The 22,890-nt window shown below is 34.5% G+C and overlaps 1 protein-coding gene across 3 annotated transcripts in view; it reads right to left on the bottom strand.

Moving 5' to 3' along the window:
• Positions 1-22,890, bottom strand: part of LOC127870957 (DNA damage-regulated autophagy modulator protein 2-like) — a 58,127-nt gene that overhangs the window by 21,290 nt on the left and 13,947 nt on the right. Inside the window, exon 1 of one of the 3 annotated variants that reach the window (XM_052413563.1) lies at positions 2,141-2,620. The exons of 1 other annotated variant lie outside the window; for it this stretch is intronic. In XM_052413563.1, coding sequence (XP_052269523.1) covers positions 2,141-2,226 — 86 coding nt within the window. In that variant the 5' untranslated portion in view covers positions 2,227-2,620. Of the gene's footprint in view, positions 1-2,140; positions 2,621-22,890 lie in introns of those variants that run through there. One more of the 3 variants, XM_052413568.1, reaches the window with a different exon arrangement.

Below are 22,890 nucleotides of genomic sequence, written 5' to 3'. Positions count from 1 at the left end.
GAGATATAATTGCAGTTAACACAGCACGTTTCACTAAGATTTGACAAAAAATGAATTATTAAGAGTTCACACGATTTCGATTGATAACTTTCAAGGCAAAATGCCTCGCCATATTGCGGAAATGGTTTCGAACGACCGAAACCATTTTTGTACTTAGCAGAGATATCATAACAAAAATGTTTGAATCAAGTTTCCTGAAGATTCGAGATGACTTCTAGAGTTTGAATTGTTTTTATTTGAGCTGGTGACCTAGTTGTTGGACTCACTTGACAAAGTTTCGAATTCAGCCGATGCATCATTGGAATAAATGTTCTGTCCGAGTTTCAGGCAGATCGGGCAACAAAAATGACAAATGTGTTCATAAGGTGAAGGCTGACGACGCAAGATGCAAGATCGGCGACTAACTACAGAAAACATGGAATCACACAAGCTCAACACGAGCACGGTGTGCTCAAGTGTGCTTAAATGGTGAGATATTAATCAGGCATACACCACTGTAATGGTTTTAACCACAAGGAATTAAAAAAAAATGTAAAGAGTATATCTAGATCTTTGACGGAATGTGAGATTAGAAGAAGGAAGATTTCTGATCATGCTGATCTGTTGATTGATGATGGTAATGTTATTGACTAGCTTTTTGACCAGACTTACAGATAACGGTTTTTTATTTTTAAGAGTCGTAATAACGAGAAAAAACAAGATGTGTTTGTGAAACACAATGTCCCCCTATATGATGTTTGACCTTGAAGGATGACCTTGACCTTGTGAATGATGACCTTGACCTTGACCTTTCACCACTCAAAATGTGCAGCTTCGTGAGATACACATGCATGCCAAATATCAAGTTGCTATATTCAATATTACAAAAGTATTCATAAAATAAGCGATTTGGGCCACATATATTTGACATCTGACCTTGAAGGATGACCTTGACCTTGACCTTTCACCACTCAAAATGTGCAGCTCCATGAGATGCACATGCATGCCAAATATCAAGTTGCTATATTCAATATTGCAAAAGTATTTATAAAATAAGCGATTTGGGCCACATATATTTGACCTCTGACCTTGAAGGATGACCTTGACCTTGACCTTTCACCACTCAAAATGTGCAGCTCCATGAGATATACATGCATGCCAAATATCAAGTTGCTATCTTCAATATTGCAAAAGTATTCATAAAATGAGCGATTTTGGCCACATATATTTGACCTCTGACCTTGAAGGATGACCTTGACCTTGACCTTTCACCACTCAAAATGTGCAGCTTCATGAGATACACATGCATGCCAAATATGAAGTTGCTATCTTCAATATAGCAAAAGTTATTGCAAAATGTTAAAGTTGGCGCAAACAGACCAACAGACAGACAGGGCAAAAACAATATGTCCCCCACTACTATAGTGGGGGACATAAAAAGAAAAGGGTGGACAGGCGTATTTAATTATCTTTCGTTGAAATCCACTTTGTATATACTTCGTTATCACATTGTACATTATGTTTATGATGATTATTATCATGCGGACGCAACTGTGATGTTGTTAGTCTGGTAATGATGATGGCGAAGAATATGATGATGACATTGGGATTGATGATCCTGAGACGGAGGCTATAAAGATGATTAGTGAAGAAACCATCGATTGTGCGTGACAGGACACACACACACACACACAAACATATTCTTGTTGCAAAGCTTTCTTTTAAAAAATTCACACACAGTCGATAAAAAAACGATGATATATGACGTGACATTCCACACATTGCAAATAAACTTTGTCATGGATATAAAACATTGTTAAGTTTAATGAGTTTGTTTTTTTCTGTATTATCTCCGATTTCGTCGTGCGTGCATTGTCTCAGTGTTAATGGAATGATACGATATAAACTAACTGCAGATAGTCAACATTTCATTAACTATAATATGACCTTTAAAAATTTAAGTTTTGTTAGTGGTAGACTTCTAACCATACTCTGCAGGGTAGCTATACAAGGTGAAGGCGATAACTGTTATGTGGTGTACACGAAGATCATGATGGCCCTTAGGAACTTTCGGGAAAATAATGAACCCCGACCCCTTTACAGCACAGGGTCTAATCAAATCAAAACTAATTATGCTCCTGAGAAAACTAATAAGCGTTACCTGGTTGAAGCTAGCAAAGGCATCTGAACGTTACGTGAGGTTTCGGCAATGCTTGGAAAAGTTTCTGCAGTTACGTTAACGGACATTTTTGTCGTTTCAATGTCAATCTTCAATAAAGTCGATGAGTTCGGTTCAAAGTACTTTACAAAATATTGACTAGCGTTTCCGCTTTCCAGTTGAACGAATCACAAATAGATTCTGCATTCAAGTCATATTGTATCAAAACTGCAAACTCAAAAATGTAAGCTAACTCCTACAAATAATATTTGAACACTTCAAATACAGAGCTGAATCGCAACTATAGTTTCAAAATAAAAAACACGATTAGTACTTATTATTATTAGCAATTTTACGAAACTGAAATGCTGATATTACCCACTGCATATTACATACGCATTTTCACAAAACGTGAATGCTGATTTAATCTATTAAAACGCAACGAAAACTAATCGATGCGATAAACATCCTTCGAAACATATTAGACTGTTGACAGTTCTGAAATGACAGTGACATGTTTAAACTGGTGTTTAAACAAAGTCGTAACGATTGTAATGATAAGAACGAAGAGCTGATAAACATTCGAGAAATATGCGTCTAATTTTGACAAGTGATGCACAAATATTTGACCCACATTTTAGCATTTATAATTGCACAAAGTTATGCAATTTGTTAGAAAATTACAACCGTGTCAATTGAAACAAAATAACAGCGTTAACACTGAATATACTAGTATTGGTTCGGTCTCCAATAAATTCATCGTTATCGATTACGATAACGATTTAGCGTATTCTGCCCAATCTGTACTGAGCTCACTAAAGTTGCAATACAAATATACATCACCATGCAGAAGAGCTCCCGTTCAGTCTACACAAACAATTGAAGTCTGTTGTTTATTGTTGCTTGGCAAACAAATCGGTGTTCAAACTTATTTAATAGGACTTCGTAAGATAAAGTTGTCTCATAAAATGCCCGGTGAATATGTGCCAGTGACTTCCTAATGGATTTGTTGTAAGATGCATCAATCCAAACACTAGTCCGTGTGTATGAAAGGAAAAGTTCTGATAAAGCTACTGCTGCGGCTGCTGCTGATATGATGATGATAACGATGATAACGCCGACGATGACGACGACGGTACTTCTACTACTACAACTGCTACTACAACTACTACTACTTCTATTACTACTACTACTACTACTACTACTACTACTACTACTACTACTACTATTACTACTACTACTACTACTACTACTACTACTACTACTACTACTACTACTACTACTACTACTACTGCTGTAACTACGACTACTACTACTACTACTACTACAACTACTACTGCTACTGCGACTACTACTGCTACTACTACTACTACTACTACTGATGCTGCTCCTATTGTTACTGCTAAGACTACTACTACTACTACTACAACTACTACTTCTACTACTAACACTACTTCTGTTGATGCTGCTGCTACTGCTACTTCTAGTACTGCTATTTCTTCTGCTACTGCTGCTACTACTACTTCTTCTACCACTACAAACTTCTACCACGATTATTATTATGATACTGATGATAATAATAATAAAAATAATAATAAATATTAATATTATTATCATCATCATCATCATCATCATCATCATCATCATCATCATCATCATCATCATCATCATCATCATCATCATCATCATCAACATCATCATCAGCAGCAGCATCATCATCATCATCGTCGTCGTCGTCGTCATCATCATGATTTTAATAACTCGAATATTATGTAATCAGTGTCATACCTTTTAAAATACAATTGATATCATAGACTGCTTGCATAAGTAAGACTGTATTTATTCCTTTTGGCAAGTTCGACATGAATACTGTCAAGTTCTGCGCTAAACAACAAAACAGAAAGAATCACACGAGAAATAACTTTTAACACTTTGACGACACGTAAATCACGATGAACAACCGCTAAAACAAGCATAAGCCATTCTTTTTCATGAAGTAATCGAAAACAAAGCCTAATTAATTCGTATTATTTGAAGATAATGTAGTGACATTACGACTATTAATCGGTATCACGTTTACCTTTCAATAGGTTTGCCTTAGTTATTTGTGACTGTCGATGATGCAATTCTGAGTTGTTCAATAGCTTGTCCACACATTATAAATATCGAAGGGACGGCAATTTATGAATAAAATTACACATTAAGATAGATGTATACAGTTGTTTCAGTACCGGGTATATAAGGAATTGAATCCAATGCATCGATCATTAATTTGAACTATTTTACGAATCGCACAGACAGTTTCAGCAGTTTGTTTAATGGTTAAAACGCAAATCAACATCTTAAGACTTTTCTTAATTACAACTCATTTTATAATTGATAAAGAGTCTTCATATTGTTAGACGCAAAGGTTGGTATTATACTCTTGAATAACAGTTAATAAGAAGGTTATAAATTTGAATAAAAATTTCAGGCATTCTCAATAACATTATAATATTGTTAAAGTTATACAGCATGACCTTTCTTGGTGGTTTGGCTGTTACTCACAATTGTGGTGTTACGTCGTAACACTACCATAGCCTAGTTTCCTTTACCAATATTACAAGGGCAGTCCCCAATAAACTGCCCAATGAACATGTACAAAATGATCAAACACTGAAAACTCACATCACGATGTGCACAAAGGAATTAAGTAGCGGAATCATGGGGTATATAATATCAGCTCGCAATTTTTATTTAAAAAAACTACATATCAATAAATGCAAATGACTTACTTTACATCAGGTTGTCCACGAAATTTGTAAAATAATGTTTCGGTTCCGGCTGTTTATATTTCCGAAGAGATCAGGTGAACTCGCACAGACCGTTATCACGTGTGAACCACATCATACAAAGGCAAATTCATTGATCAAAATCATGTGAAATGAAACGGTCAGTAACTGCAGAATAAACTCATCTCGGCGAGAAATCTCGCATGTTCATTAAGACAAAGCCAGTGTTGTGTTTATGACATTTTCTTTAACTAATTAGCGGTAATTTGTTTTCTGCCAATTAATTTACGAGTGCGATGTGGTATTTGCATTGTTCACGGGAAATCAAGATTTGACCGTCGTGATAAAATTGTGATAAAGATAAGATTTTTGTCAAATTCTTATTGGCAAATTAAGAAACACAAAGCTCAATTATTTAATTCCAACCATCATGGATGTACACTTGATCGGACACACACTCTGACAATATTAGTAGGCCTGGGGTCTTAAGATAAAAACTTACATTTCACAGATACAATATACACGAAAACTAGTGCAAAATTGTGTATGGTGAGTGTATATAATCAGAATAAGAGTTTTGACATATTATCACCGATACTGAACACAACTGTTAACATTAAACGACAGCTAAACTTTTCATATATGAGTTTTCGTATTAATACACTGAGTTGTATAATTGTATGATGAGTATGTGTTCATATTAAAATACTTACAAAATAAGCTAAACTACAGTTTCATGTTTACAAATTCAAAGTTAAATTGTGAAATTTTAAAAGTTACATGAGTATTTAGTTTATAAAAGAACGTGAGTATGTTAACATCAAAATTGTCGCAAAACATGATATATGAAAAGTGTGATCCAATATCATCCCCAACAGAGCCCGACATGGTTTTCATGAGAAGCTTTAGTGCAGGTGTCGCTATTTTTTTGTACCTAACCTCTTTAGTAATTAAATTTTGAATTAAAACGCGTTCTTGATATAATTCAAATCATAATAATTAAACAACTTAAAACGTGTACTTAAGGATGTCATACGAGAATCAAAACCAAGCCTGAAAAAAACGATTACAATCACAATCGTGATTATAAGATGACAAGCAAAGTGAACAAACCACAAATAAAACATTCCTGACCGTTGACACTGAAAAATACCACAACATATCAAAGACACCTTGATTAATACCGGAGTCAATCATCTCACAATAAACGCGCAACAACTGATATATATGCAACCACCCATAAAACAGATAATTGTTAGGGAAAAACGCTGGCACAAAGCAAATAAACATTGTGGCTGTGGTACAGACGCATTTACCCGACGATTAAATGTATACGTTAATTAAGCTCCAATGGGGCTTGAAAGCCCTGTGGAATCTAGTAGGTGTGTAATAATAGCCCAGAATATGAGGGTGTAAAGGGCAAGTTAACACCTTTCGACAAGTTAATTACAGACTAATAATACTAATACCCGGGTACGTACATGTGAAAACAGCAATTAACCTGTCGATCCATTTACTATCAAAATTAGACGTCCGTCAACAAGTACTCCGTTATTCTCAACATCAAGTTCATTTTCAAAAGAGGAAATGTAAAATGAAGGATGCTTATTTGTTAACATTCTTTCCCAAAGTGAGTGAAAGCACGTTAACAATTGTATTAAACTTGTTTCATTGATTCCCAGTGTGGCTGTCTAACCTCACATTTGACTTAAATCTCACGCGATAATTTATGCAGCGGGAACGTGGAACATCACGCATTGCGCAGATTTTCTAAATTAATAGACTGCAAAGTTACTGCACTTATGTTAAGTATCCCAATAAAGGTTGCATGTTTTGGGGAATAAAGTCACCATAATTATTTATATTAAGATGTTAACATAAAATAAGAAGTATATACATAACTAACACCATAGAACAGAAATAATTTGGAACTCATTTTCCCCATGTTATACTATGCCCAGAATATAATGTTTTTTTTGTTTTTTTAAATTTAACCCATTTATGCCTAGCGTCTAGAAAAAAGGCCTTTGCAAACAGCGTAGACCCAGATGAGACGCCGCGTGATGCGGCGTCTCATCAGTGTCTGCGCTGTTTGTTTAAAGTAATTTCTGTAAGAAATATTCTAAATATAGAAATAAATAAACTAGACATCCCTAATTTTTGAAATTAATAGATCCAATTTAGAAGGATGGGAGCGTTCACTAGGCATAAATGGGTTAAGAAAAAACAATAGTCTCGTAATGCATATACATTGCATTTTTTTATTTGCGTTACGCGTGCGAACACTATTTGCACTATTAATGTAATTGTTCATACATATGTTCATTACATGCGAATATATCCATAGGATTTAACCCTTTACCAATTAGATACGCATTTTTACGCATTTGTATTCCCTTTGAAAGTTACATTAAATTAAAGACCTTTCTTACTGGATTCAAGTTTGTAAGGTTTCATTTCCAATCCTTAGATACTGGTGAGCAGCAAACAGCATAAAACCCGGTAAGAGGTGCTTGTTTTTCAAATAACTTTGTAAAACATTTTTTCTTAAGTATTTCAACTAGTGCATAAGACAGATTTTTATGCTGCTTATTGGCAATGCGAAATACATCAGAATTACTATATATATAATAAGCCTGTGTTCTTATTAAAAAATTCCTTGTATACTGCACGATAATGCTTCACGCAACAAGGCAGTTGGTCAGTGGAGGTAGTGTTTACAACACCTGACTGCCATGTTTTTAAACAACCAACAATCGTTTTTAACTCAGCCCAGATATATGTGTTTAACCCATTTATGCCTAGTGGACACTCCCATCCTTCGAAATTGGATAAATTTAATTCCCAAAATTAGGGATGTCTAGTATATTTATTTCTATATTTAGAATATTTCTTTAAGAAATTCCTTTGAGCAAACAGAGCAGACCCTGATGAGACGCCGCATCATGCGGCGTCTCATCTGGGTTTACGCTGTTTGCCAAGGCCTTTTTTGCTAGACGCTAGGCATAAATGGGTTAAACTCAGCTCTGATATATGTGTTTTAGTTATTAGCAATTTTTACGGTAGGTGGGTACAAAATGTGACTTCTGGACGGTTCAAATGATTGCATCGAAGTCACGTAAGGAAAGATGTCCCATTTTAGGCGGTCATTGTTGTTAGTGGACAGATACCATACTCTTGAGATATAAGTGCAACAACATAATATTCAGAGAAAAAAGCACGAGGACGGTGCTAACAAAAGTGGCTTCTAGCGTGTTCACAAGCTTTGTATTCCATTTGATCTCATGAACTATTTTAATACAAAAAAAAGTTAATAAATCTTTTTAAATATTTAAGCAAATGGTCTGACCAAGTTTAATGAAGAATTATAAAAAAATGTAAGCAATATAATGATAAAAAACAATGTCTTTAATTTAATCCAGAGAGTAAGTTTCTTGAAACCACATGACACAGTTTCGAACTCAGCAGAGATATCAAAGGAAAAAGTATTGGACGATAAATGTGGCCACTCGATTAAACCGTTGTCAACGGACCAAAGGCGATCACAAAAGTTTATCATATTAGTATGGTGTGATCAGGTAGGCTAAAACAATAAAAGTAAAAGATCGAAGTTGAAAACACAAAAGTGCCAACAGAATTAGGTCAATGTTCAGAATGCTGTGAATGCTGCGCACCGTTGCTTACTACTTTTATCTTATCCATGCCTACAAATAGTTGTCAAACAAACAGATAAGGAGGGAGATAGTGGGGAACTGCAGCGGCTCTGGAATGATTATGACTGCAATCTTGCATACACACTCAAACGATTTTTTTAAGTAGGGCATAAACAGCGCAGTCTGTTTTACGGACAATATATCAGAAGGAAACAAGAGCTGTGTTTGTGAAACACAATGCTTCCAACTGCGCCGCTTTCAAGCCATATATTTGACCTTTTACCTTGATGGATGACATTGACCTTTCATTACTCAAAATGTGCAAATCCATGAAATACACATACATGCAAATATCAAGTTGCTATCTTCAATTGCAAACGATTAAATAATAAATAAGTTCAGTTCAAATTGAAGGATCTAAGACTTATATGAAACGAATTATTGTACATATACTCAAGGAAGAAGTGTCTCCGTAGTTTTATAAAAAAAAATGCGTATAATTACTTAGCATTCTTCAAATCATCAAGTAATATTCATATTAATAAACGCTTTTTTCTATATATTCTTTCAGCATTTATATTATTTCAAATACATTTTTTATAAACTTAAACACATTTGAAAATAAAAATGTGTCACTAAAATCCTATCTTCAAATCAAGCAAATAAAAAACACAAGTAAACCATATAAAGCACGATATTAAATTATAACTCACTTGCGAGTGCTATTTGATCCACACTTGCACATCAAATAGTGACAGATCATTGTGTGCCGTAACCTACGGTTACACGTGACCAAATTATTTAAATGAGCCCAACGACCAAGAATGTCCGAAATGGCAAGCCACTAACGCACAAACTTGTGACAATATACTATCACAGGTGACAATAAACTATCATTAATAGTTTCAGGCGATACATTAATGACACGCTCGCGTCATAAACCTGTAACAGGCCTTATTTGGAGAATGCCCTATACTGGATCCCATGTCGGACACATCATAGACAGTAACGAAAACATAAATATGATTGCGAATATTTCTAACGGAACTATGGTCTGTGATTTTTACATAAAAAAACTCACATGCAACTGTCAGTCAGAGGGTCATCAGTGGAATGTGGTGACTTCTTAATGACTTCTGAATGTCTTTTGGACAAGAATGTTTTGCCCGTCCGCATAGGTACGTCCTCAATGGGCAATATGAGACGTTTTCGTCACACTCAATAGAAATGAGCCGTGCTTTGTGAAAATGGAGTTTAATGCATGTGTGTAAAGTGTAGTCTCGGATAAGCCTGTGCAGTCCTCACAGGCTAATCTGTGCAGTCCCCACAGGCTAATCAGGGACGACAGTTTCCACTTTTATGATAATTTTCAGTTTAAAGAAAGTGTCTTCGCAAAAATCTAGTTTATGCGGAAAGTGTCGTCCCTGATTAGCCTGTGCGGACTGCACAGGCTAATCTAGGACGACACTTAACGCACATGCATGAAAACCCATTTTCACAGAGTGTGGCTCAAATATATAACATTTAAAATATGTTAGGCCTGATGTGTCTTTAAAAACTCAACTGAATGGTTTCTAAAATGTTAGGGCATTGTAACTTAAAGGATAAATTAACATCCATCAATTATGTACTCATTTATCAACCCGTCTATTGATGAACATTAGTTTCAACAAAAATTAACCGCTGCCCAATATAAATAACACTGTCGACGACCGCATAATGATGACGTCATCACTTCGATCCTTCCTCGAGGCCATGTCTACTCATTCATCACTGTGTCATTCTATCGGCGCGTCAATCAATTCGCCTACTAAATCATTGCACTTATACTTTGATCTTTGCAACATTTCGTGTTTAGTTTGAATGGTCTCTTTGAAGTACATATTTTTTAAAGTGAGATTGCTTTTTAAGAATGCTACTTTTAATCGATTTAATGATTGCTTTAAATTATATGTATTATGCAAAGATAAGTAAACTGATTGTTTTTGTTCAAAGTGAAACATAATACATTACATGTATCGATTGATTTGGGGTGATTTAAGTTCTAAGTTAAGTTGAATATTTACTACTAACTTTCGCCGATTGTTGAACAACTGTCTAAGATGCATATATGAAAACATAGTCGCAACAATTTCAATCGGTCATCGACACGCAATGTTTGTGCAACACTAATTATAACTGATAGTATACTTAATTTCATTAACAGACTTGAACAGAACGTATAGTGTAATTAATTAGAAAAAACGTCGGCCAATGTGATTTGCTTCGCTGGGGAAAGTTTTTTTTAGTCTAAGCTCAGCACGAGACACTGTCTATACTTATTTATGTTATTGGTAAAACGTAATTGTATATTTTATAGGCTGTGCTCACAAAGATTTAGCCAGATATACACCAAAAACCGTTTGAACATTTGAACATTTTTGCACCTGCGTTTAAAATGAAGGCACTGTACAATGTATCATCGCATTTCGGAATTGGCGTCAACTTCGGTGTTAAACACCAAAAAAGATTTCATCATTTGTAACATCTTCATCAGGTGAATAGTGCACAATTATAAGAAGTGTTCGCGTTATACAAAACTGGACAAATGACTTGACTTGCGTACTGCACACAGATTGTGCCAACATTTGCATAATTACACAAGTCGTGTCGTTTATTAGGTGTTATTATATCATAATTGCAACAGGTCACTACTGACATCTCCTTTATAACGCACCTGTCACCAAATCGTTAACAGTGTGGCGAAGTGTATTAAAATCGTAATAACTGATATCTATACCTTTGCGATAAATTTAATTCAGCGCCCTTGATAGCAAATGTTCACAAACATGTTTGGAACAGATGCGCGACACTTCAGGGTAATAAATTGATTTATTTTTCATAGCAACTCTCTGAGTCGAATATGAAAGCAATCGCTAGTAAGTTTGAAAAATTTAGCGCGTACAAATATTTTTAAGAAACAATAAGTAACACCAATCATCCAACTCCTGCATGCGCTGGATGATTTTAATAGATAGTACGTTGAGAAAACGGGCCCGATGCCACTGTCACCCACCTCTTGCCGCTGCTGCAGACGACTGGAAGCACGTGGTCCGGCTGAGCTTCTATACTAGAAAGTGATGGAACACCGATCATTTATTTTGCATCCGAAACACAAAAACTCCTTTAAATGACAGAACCTCGCGTACGTTTTCGCTAAATATTTTAAGTCAAGAAGTCCGAAAATAACGCACAGCTGCATTGGCGTTACATTCCACATGATTTTGCAACAAATCGAATTCAAATCTTCCAATATAACATGACGTCTTTTGCTTTCAAAGACCTCTTACTTCTAGTGTTGACATTAATTAACACAGCAATCAGTATGGTCATGAATGAAAACTTCATATATCGCGTTATAATTATGAGCGCAGCTATTGGGTCGTAGTATTTCGTCATCAAAGACTCAAAGCGATAAAATAACACGTTAGTTAATAACATAACATTTGAAGACAATATTTTGACAACGCACTAACAATAAAAGGAATTAGCATTCCAACATGGATAAATATTTTGACGCCTTTCCGGACCTGAGTAAATAAGGGAGAAAAGAACAGGGGCGGTTAACAGAGTAATAGTTCAGAAACTTTAAACCTCCAAAGATTCTAACTACTTTCATACTTTCCACATAGACTGAAATTTCGTTTAAAATAGTTAACTTATTAACATAAAATTCCAAAACAGCGGAAAGTGCCCTGTGAAAAAGGGGTTTACAGTCCAGAGAATCATGCGGGAAAAAGCGCTCATTCAAGCTGGCCAGTGCCAACCATATTTACATTTATAGATAAAGGCAAGATGCCTATTAATATGGAACGCCTTCACTGTCTTATAATACTAAAACTTGTGATATTACGTCAATCTGACTGTGTATGAATGCCTGTAACCATTATATATTTGCATAATCACAATATATAAATACATAATTTGAATATATACAGATAAAGCATTAATGTATAAAGACATAATTTCTTATATATAGATAAAATGTAAAAATATACAGATACGAATGTATTATACACAGATAATCTTCCATTGTATAAAGGCATTACTGCTTTATATGAAGGCAAAATATCTTTATATGAACATAAATCGTTATGTAATAATGATAACGAATATTTTCTCATTATATATAGGCATAACTTGTTTATATAAAGGCAAAATACCTTTATATAAACATAAATCGTAATTATATAAACCCATATAGTCTTTATATGCAGATAAAATTTGAAAAATACGTTAAAAATCTTAAATTAATTTATGTAAATATGTTATTTCAACACGTTAAGATAAATTTATAGTACAGAAAGATTTTAATGTTTTGTATGATCATAAATAGTTGTTTTATTAAGATAATTACGTTATTACATAAATCCATACAAAGTTAAGATGCTTATGAACATCGAAATAAATTACATTAATACCTAATTTCGTAAGCAATATATATAATCTAAATGATTTAAAGATAACATTAAAAATATACGAAGCTTTTATTACACACGGGAGAATTTTTTCTTTGCATTATTTCACAACAATGGATATGGATTTGATACTTAAGCGAATTGGAGTGGAAGAAGGAGTGATACGGCGCTTCAGACAAGAGAAGATAACACCGGATATCATATCACTTATGTCACTGTACGACTTTAATTGCTTGGGTGTAAATGACAAAACAACTATCATGAAATTTCGTGTTGAATGTGTTTGTTAACGGAGTAATCCGTGGTAGCATAATACTAACTTATGTTCATATAAAGATCTTTTGCCTTCAAATAAAGAAGTAATGCCTTTATATAATGGAAGATAATATATCTATATATAAGAGAATTATATCATTATATATTAATGCTTTATCTGTATATATTGAAATTATGTATTTATATATTGTGATTATGAATATATATAATGGTTACAGGCATTCATATAAAGATCTTTTGCCTTCATATAAAGAAGTAATGCCTTTATATAATGGAAGATTATATATCTATATATAAGAAAGTTATATCTTTATATATTAATGCTTTATAAGTATATATTCAAAATATGTATTTACATATTGTTATTATGCATATACATAATGGTTTCAGGCATTCATATAAAGATCTTTTGCCTTCATATAAAGAAGTAATGCCTTTATATAATGGAATATTATCTGTATATAATACATTCGTATCTGTATATGTTTACATTTTATCTATATATAAGAAAATTATATCTTTATATATTTATGCTTTATAAGTATATATTTGAATAATGTATTTATATATTGTGATTATGCATATGTATAATGGTTACAGGCATTCATGCACAGTCAGATTGACGTAATATCACAAGTATTAGTATAATAAGACAGTCAAGGCGTTCCATACATTAATGTGTGCTGTGGTCAGCATCCCACCATGATTAGAGTAATTAAGGGGCCATTGTAGTTGATAAGAAGTTGGCTGGTATGCATAAACTTCAATTCTGAGGTACCTTCTGCGTTTTTAGTATTTCACAGCTACACAGTATTTTATTCACTACAAAATCCTGGAAGCACATGCAAAAATTGTTGGAAATCGATATTTAATACCTTGTGCATAATAAACATTGCGAGGAAATTGTTTGAATTTTTTCAACAACAACCATTTCTACAGACATCTGAAAAGAGAAGATAAGTTGAATTAATGTATACTTGTAAATGTTGAGTGTCAGTCCTGCAGATTAATGACAGCACAAACTATACTTAACTGCCGAAAAAGTTTGGCATGGTTTTGCGCCCAGGCATCGATATGACGTGTTTCTGGTTAAACCGTTTTTTATGAAGATTGCAGGTTTTCTCATTTGCAACTGGGTCTCAGCAATCTCATTAACTTGAATTATATTGAATGATCTTTGTATGTAAAATATAATAAAACATGATGCATCATTTAGTGTACCAACTGTTTGTTTCTGTATAGTATGTAACAAGTACGTCTTCTATTTATTTTACATGCAGCATTTATGAGGTAATGGGTTGGTATACAGTCATGTAGTAGGTTGTTTAACATTAATTAATCAAAGCACTTATTATAAAGGCACTTTAGTTTTTCGCTATTGTATAATCTTGGATGCAACTCAGTTTTCAATATGTTATAGCTTTTTATATCGCAAGTTGACAAAACCCATTCAAATTTATAAAGAGTGTGTCTTAAAGCACTGGTCGAGATGTGTGTTTTTTTTCAACTCATTAATAAACAAGAGGGCCTGAAAGGCCCAAAGTCGTTCACCTGAGATAAAAAGAAATGACCTGTTCTTTGCAACCTAAGATATCAATGAACAAAATGTTCTAACCAAGTTTCATGAAGAATGAACAACAAATGGCCCTCTGGTGGCCATGTTGTTTTTAACAGAGCTGAACCATTTTTTAACTCTTCCAAGATATGTCCAAATTTCATGAAGATAATGTCTTCTAGACTGTTCACATGTTTTCACTATATACATATAAAGAAAACTGCCCCACTGCCTGGTGCCCATGTTTTTCCACTTATCACGACCATTTTCAAACTCGTCCGAGACATCCACATAACTAATGTTTTGACAAAATTGTATGATGATTAAGTAAAAAATGTGACTTCTAGAGTGTTCACAAGCTTTTTTACTATATAAATATAAGGAAAAAGACCCCCCCCCCCCTGGCGGCGATGTTTTTTTTATAGATCCAAACCATTTTCGAACTCAAATGTCGTATCCAGGTGTGTTAGTGCGGTCTCGTTTACTTACGCACGTGAACTGGTCACGGAATGGTAACGAGTAATGTAACTTTGTGAGCACTTATGTAATGCGGAAATATTTATTCCACAATCGCTTATTTCCGGTCAGGATGACACTGCTGACTGGTTGTAATTCAATTAAGTAAAGGTATTGCCGTTTACTTGAATCATTTTATAAACATATTATTCAACAGTAGGCTGTTTTACACGGGAGGCGGAAAACTACAACGGGCGAGGCATGGTCAGGGGTGATAACCCCAAAAAAGGGTTAGGGTAAGGGTTAGGATTAGGGGTCGGGTTAGGGTTAGGGTTGGGTTTAGGCTAACCCAAACCCTAACCCGACCCCTAACACTAACACAAACCCTAACCCTAACCCTCTAACCCCCCCTTGCGCAATACCATACCATGTCTCGCCCGTTGTAGTTTTCCGCCTTCCGTTTTGGTTTTACACTAAACAATTTAGAAATATGAAAATGTATCAATTTTATATTTCATTTCATTAATATTTTGTATAATTCATTACCTTTTTATTTTCAATTTTCTGACATCGTTTAAATACATTAAGCCTGAACATGATTAATCTTGATAAATGAACTCCGCAAATAAGAAAGGTAAATCTTGATTTTGAAGATTATTCTGAATTAGTTTTTTATCTCCAGAAACTTATAATTGAAATTATTTCCTTATTGTTTTCATAGACTATCCATTTGATATTTACTAACATATCCTAAATATGATTATATAGGGTGAATCATTATGGAAACTTGTTTTGATATGAAGTTCCCATTTAAATTACATATTTTTTTGTTAATTGTTAAAAACATGCATTAAATACTCCCACTGTGAAATAAAATATATCAAACAGTTCAACTAGCTTTTATTACTGACCACTGATATGAGCATTTGGCATACAGCACACTGAGAGGGTCAGTAAGCTGAGTGGTAAATAGTTACACACTGCAATGATCAATATCTGGGGTCTAACAAATTCTAGAGCAGAACTAAAAATAGATTGGGAAATATGACTCAGCAGGTTAAACAATGGAGATAGATACTGCAAATTGTTTACATGTTGTCTTCATTTCAGCTTTCTCTTAGTTGATAGGCTTACCATAAGTAATAATGACTAAAACAGTTGTTAATTATGAAAATTCTGTGTTATGAAAAATTAAATAAAACAGTTAATGGTACATAATACTGACATAATAAAACCAAACTTTACTACACAGGACATAAATGTTCAGACCAAATTTTATGAAGATTGGGCAACTGAATTAAATAAAACTAGAGTGTTAACAAGATTTTACTATAGCCGTATAAGGAAAAATGCCCCGCCCCATTGGAAGCCATGTTTTTCAAGCAAACATAATTATTTTCGAACTCATCCAAGATATCAGTGAGACCAATCTTCTGACCAAATTTCATGAAGATTAGACAATAAATGTGGCCTCTAAAGTGTTAACAAGGTTTTACTAAAGCCATATATAGCCATATAAGGAAAAATTCCCCGCCCCTGGTGGCCATGTTTTTTAAGCAACAAAAACCATTTTCGAACTCATCCAAGATATCATTGGGACAAATCTTCAGACCAAGTTTCATGATGATCGGAAAATAAATGTGACCTCTAGAGTGTTAACAAGGTCATACATTTCAATATAATTTAGAATAAAACTTACGAAGAACATGTGTCGAAAAATGCGAAATAAGCAAGATATTTAATTCTGAAATCGAAAATGTCTGTACAGTCGAATTCGCCAGAATGTATATCATGCATGAACGATGTAAATCTTAATTTAGTTTAATGGTTGTTTTTAAATTCCTGCAGCGATGTCTATTCACACGACACACGAACACTAACTCCGATCCTAATAAAAAGACGAATTCTTCGGTTATTGTAGGAAAATATGTACGAAATATCTTCGTCACCATCGGCTCGGGGCGCTTATTTGTCTTTGCTGCATTTTATGGTTTTCGTCTTTAATATCTTGCCTATTTTGTGTTATTGTAACATGTATTTATCAACATATTACAATTTAACACATATAAAAATCGTATAGTCTCGCTTAAATTGTTTGACAAAAGAATGCCACATTGTACAGAATCATCAAACAATAAAAACATATTCAAAAATTTGCTATCTTCCAGAATGTAAAACTATCAGTTATAATTAATTCCACTTAATCTTCTTGTGCTTAAAACAAATATTTAAAAAAGGGAGACAACTCTGTCAATTCAACATAATTTTTCATTTGCAGTTACTTCCCTTGACATGATAAACTATATAGTGTTCAAAAGCTGTTATTACTATATAAATATAAAGAAAATGACCCCCCAGCGGTCATGCTTTTTTACCGATCCGAACCATTTTCGAACTCAACTGCCATATCCAAAAAACACATGTTCTGACCAAATTTCATGAACATTGGACCAAAAATGTGACTTCTAGAGTGTCCCCATGTTTTCACTTTATACATATAGAGAAAACTTCCCCGCCCCCTGGCGGCCATGTTTTTTCACCGATCTGGACCATTTTCGAACTCGTCCGAGATATTAATGAAACCAATGTTTTGCCCAAGTTTCATGATGATTGGGCCAAACTTGTGACTGCTAGAGTGTCCACAAGGTTTCTCTATAGCCATATAAGGAATACTGCCCCGTCCCCTGGCTGCCATGTTTTTCAACGGACCGGAACCATTTTTGAACTCAACCAACATATCATTTAGACAAACATTTTGACAAAGTTACATGTTGATTGGGCATCAAATGTGACTTCTACAGTGTTCACAATGTTTTTCTTTTTTTGACCTAGTGAGCTAGTTTTTGACCCAGCATGACCCAGTTTCGAACTCAGTCGAGGTATCAATGGGAAAAATGTTCTGACCAAGTTTCATTAAGATCAGACAATAAATGTGGCCTCTAGAGTAGTAACAAGGCAAAATGTTGACGACGCACGACGGACAAAAAGCGATCACATAAGCTCACCATGAGAACGTTGTGCTCAGGTGAGCTAAAAAACAAAAAAATAACAAGAGGGCCACCAAAGGAACTCAACTATTCTTGGAAGGTGGAGTTCAAAATAATAAAAGTACATCATACAGACGGGCATACATACTTAACTTGCGCTTTATAGTTCGATTATTTAGTGTAAAATCTTCAAAAGAGGACGAGTGCTGAGCAGACAGGCGGTAGTACAGACTTCGTGTGTTCTATTATTAAAATACGTTTTCACTGTTTTTCCATTCAAAATTATTTAGAACAATGATACTCTGATTTTCAACTAATACTGCTTTTCACATATCATACATGACGTACGTCTGTATATAAAATTAGGTAGAATACTTGTATTTCTGACTTTCACATAATACTGTATTTCACATATCATCCATGTAGGCCTACATGACTTTTGTATATCAATCTGTACATGTGTATTTATGATTTAAAATGAAATTTCATACTTCATTTAAGAGTTAATTTTTGTTAATTATTCACATTTGTAAGTGTTGTTTGTAAACAATTCCTCTACGCTTCTACTCTTTATTTACAACCAATGCAAAAATAAAATGCATTTTAATTGTGAAATTTATTCTCAAATACAAGCTGCATTTAATATCATAAGTATCGCAAATAATTGGTTTTAAGTACATTTTCTTTATCTCTTTAATTCTTGAACAAAGTATATCTGTGATATGATATGTTTACATGCAGACACGATAGTTTTTTGTCAATAAATGTTCAACAGTACAGTTGGAGAATATTTCAATCTATTTTTTATTGATCAATATAATTGAATTTTGACAACAGTCGTTGCCTAAGCAATAAATGATATTTTTACGTACATATCCTTACTTTTTTCTTCTTGATATTCATAATATACACTTGGACTTTGTGATAGTTATAAGTTAAATAATAGCCATATTGAGTAAGTTCAATCAGGCATCACTGTACTTAAAGCTAAAAAATATGAAATATCACGCCCATTAAATTTATATATATTGTATAAACCTTTCTTGGAAATATATAAGTACATAATTTTGCTATTTCAAGAGCTTGCTTCAATGTTGTAATCTGTTCTTTTTATGCAGTCAGCATGCTGATTTTTATACGACAAGAGGGCCTGAAAGGCCCAAAGTCGCTCACCTGAGATTCAAAGGAACTGACCTGTTCTGTGCAGCCCAAAATGCCATTAGAACAAAATGTTCTTACAAACTTTCATGACAAGTGAACACCCTGGCAGCCACCTTTTTCAACAGACCAGAACCATTTTCATACACATCCAAAATATCATTTAAACAAATATACTGACAAAGTTTCATGAAGATTCATAAGTCCATATAAGGAAAAATGCCCCGCCCACTGGTGGCCATGTTTTGCAAGCAACTGGAACCATTTTTAAACTTGTCCAAAATATCATTGGGACAAATCTTCTGACAAAGTTTTATGATGAACGTAAAATAAATACGGCTTCTAGAGTGTTAACAAGGTTTAACTATAGCTATATAAGAAAAAAGGGCCACGACCCCTTGGCGGCCATGTTTTTCCACCAACCGGAACCATTTTCGAACTCATCCAAGATATCATTGGGACAAATCATCTGACCAAGTTTCATGATGATCGAACAATAAATGTGGCCTCTTGAGTGTTAACAAGGTTTTACAAAAGCATAATATATAGCCATATTAGGAAAAATGTCCCGCCCCCTGGTGGCCATGTTTTTTAAGCAACCGAAACCATTTTCGAACTCATCCAAGATATCATTAGGAATCTTCTGACCAAGTTTCATGAAGATCGGACAATAAATGTGGACTCTAGAGTGTTAACAAGATTTTACTATAGCCATATATAGCCATATCAGGAAAAATGCCCCGCCCATTGGCAGCCATGTTTTTCAAGCAAACGTAACCATTTTCGAACTCATCCAAGATATCATTGAGACCAATCTTCTGACCAAATTTCATGAAGATTGGACAATAAATGAGGCCTCTAGAGTGTTCACAAGGTTTTACTATAGCCATATAAGGAAAAATGCCCCGCCCCTTGGCAGCCATGTTTTTCAAGCAAACGTAACCATTTTCGAACTCATTCAAGATATCATACAGACCAATCTTCTGACAAAATTTCATGAAGATTGGACAATAAATGTGGCTTTTAGAGTGTTAACAAGGTTTTACAAAGCCATATAAGGAAAACTGCCCCGCCCCCTGGGGGCCATGTTTTTTCACCGATCTGGACCATTGTCGAACTCGTCCGAGATATCAATGAAACCAATGTTTTTACAAAGTTTCATGATGATTGGGCAAAAATTGTGACTTCTAGAGTGTTCACAAGGTTTCTCTTAAGCCATATAAGGAATACTGTCCCGCCCCCTCGCGGCCATGTTTTTGCAACGGACCGGAACCATTTTTGAACTCAACCAACATATCATTTAGACAAAGATTTTGATAAAGTAACATGAAGATTGGGCATCAAATGTGACTTCTACAGTGTTCACAATGTTTTTCTTTTCTTTTTTATCTATTGACCTTGTTTTTGACCCAGCATGACCCAGTTTCGAACTCAGTCGAGGTATCAATGGGACAAATGTTCTGACCAAATTTCATAAAGATCAGACAATTAATGTGGCCTCTAGAGTGTTCACAAGGCAAAATGTTGACGACGCACGACGGACAAAAGTCGATAACAAAAGCTCATCGTGCGTAAAGTGTCGTCAAAGAGTAGTCCAGATTTGCCACTGACAACATTTTCCGCCCAAACTGGATTTTTGCTTAAACGATTCTTTCTTGAAACAGAAATATTATAAAAGCGGAATGTGTCGTTCCTGATTAGTCTGTGTATACTGCACAGGCTGCCGGTAATCTGGGGCGACAATTAACGCACGTGCAGTAAAGCCCTTTTTACAGAGCACGGCCTATATGCATCATATGCATACTAGGTGCACTCATTAACTGCATGTGCGTATTTTAGTTACGGTACCGACCACGAGTCATTTTGAAACCGAGGCGATCGGTGCGGGGTGGGGGGGTCCTAGGCATACAGCCAAAGGAAATTATTGTTTACATATAGCATCCCTTGTGCGTTTTGTAGACCACTTAAAAGGCATTATATCACAAAATAAGCCGATTCATCACATTGTAGCTAGTTAATTAATAGTATTAAAGTTACTCAATACATGTGACGTGTTAATCCTTTATTGTAGTATAATTTTGTAATTTTATAAAATATTACAATGAATAATGACGAAGTAAATGCGATTGATAATTATCATTCGGAAAACGGACAATAATAAAGCGTGCGTAACGCTTTTCATCGATTATTTAACAAAAAGTTGTATTACTGACACTGTGTTTAAACTACCCTTCAATGTCAGCGTGTTTTAATGGTAGTGCTTTAGCTTTTGTTTCTATGTTCCTGGTTCTTTTTCAGGGCACGCATATTTTTTATTTTATCCTGTAATGATACGAATATATGTGAACAAGTTCCTTCAAGCCGAGGCCGCTAACTTATTGAGCCCTAATATCAAGACATGAAAGTATGCCGCGTAAAGTATGACGCTGCATTGCAATAACCGAGAAGACAAGTATGTACGTAGAATTAAATATCGGCATAAGAGTAGCTTCCCTTTGTATAAAAATTCCTCCGGAGATTGGCGAGATGGAATTTATACCGTCCGAAAAATTTACTGACCGATACACAAAGGTCATTTCATACATTCCTATGTTTGCATCCTGCTGAACTACCAATAAATCATGCTGACATAAGACGAGCTTTTATCAGTTTAATGATACTTTGGCGTGTTCATTTCAGACACTTGTTTTGAAAATAATTATTCAAAAACATATTTTTCTCTTCAGTGTGTATCGTTCTTATAGCTGAAGGTGTACGTTCTGATGATGGCGACGATGACGAAGACAGTTGAGAAGAATATGATGATTTCAATCTATATTATAACGATACTAGTCATACAAAAGAAGATATTGACCATGGTGACGGTGATGATAATTGTGAACACGGCGGTTATTTTCCTGTTGAGTAGGACATGCAGTTTATGAAAGGAACATTATTCTAGCACACAAACTCATGTTTAATGTAACTTATTTTAGATATTCATTAAATGTTTTGTAATAACGGATGCAATACAAAAAGACAACACGCAAATTGGCGATTTTTGAAAGATTTCAATAAAAACCAAATTCATTAAGATAGAGCAGGTCATGGTGCGCCTTTAAAGATATAAACTTAAGTATCTGCTTTCAAAAGCTTCTGAAATTTAATATGACTTCTATACCAATCGTGTTTCTGAATCATTTACGTCACCTTCAATCGCCTATAGTTATGTCGTTTAAGCCCACTTGTCTCAAGTGTCGCAGTGCGTTATTACCAAGTATATCTATAAAGTCACCAGTCATAGTGTGGTAGACTATCATATCGTATCAAGTGAATTGTTTAAATGTATCGCACACTTTAATGTACAAAATTTTGATGACTCTGATCATTTCCCCTTGTACGCTCAGTTAAAGTTCCAAACTACCGAGAAATTGCAGGAGGAGCAAGTCGAGTTATCCGAC

Source organism: Dreissena polymorpha, chromosome 1 (assembly GCF_020536995.1).
Source record: "Dreissena polymorpha isolate Duluth1 chromosome 1, UMN_Dpol_1.0, whole genome shotgun sequence".
Lineage (NCBI taxonomy): Eukaryota > Metazoa > Mollusca > Bivalvia > Myida > Dreissenidae > Dreissena > Dreissena polymorpha.
This window is presented reverse-complemented; position numbering and strand designations above follow the sequence as displayed.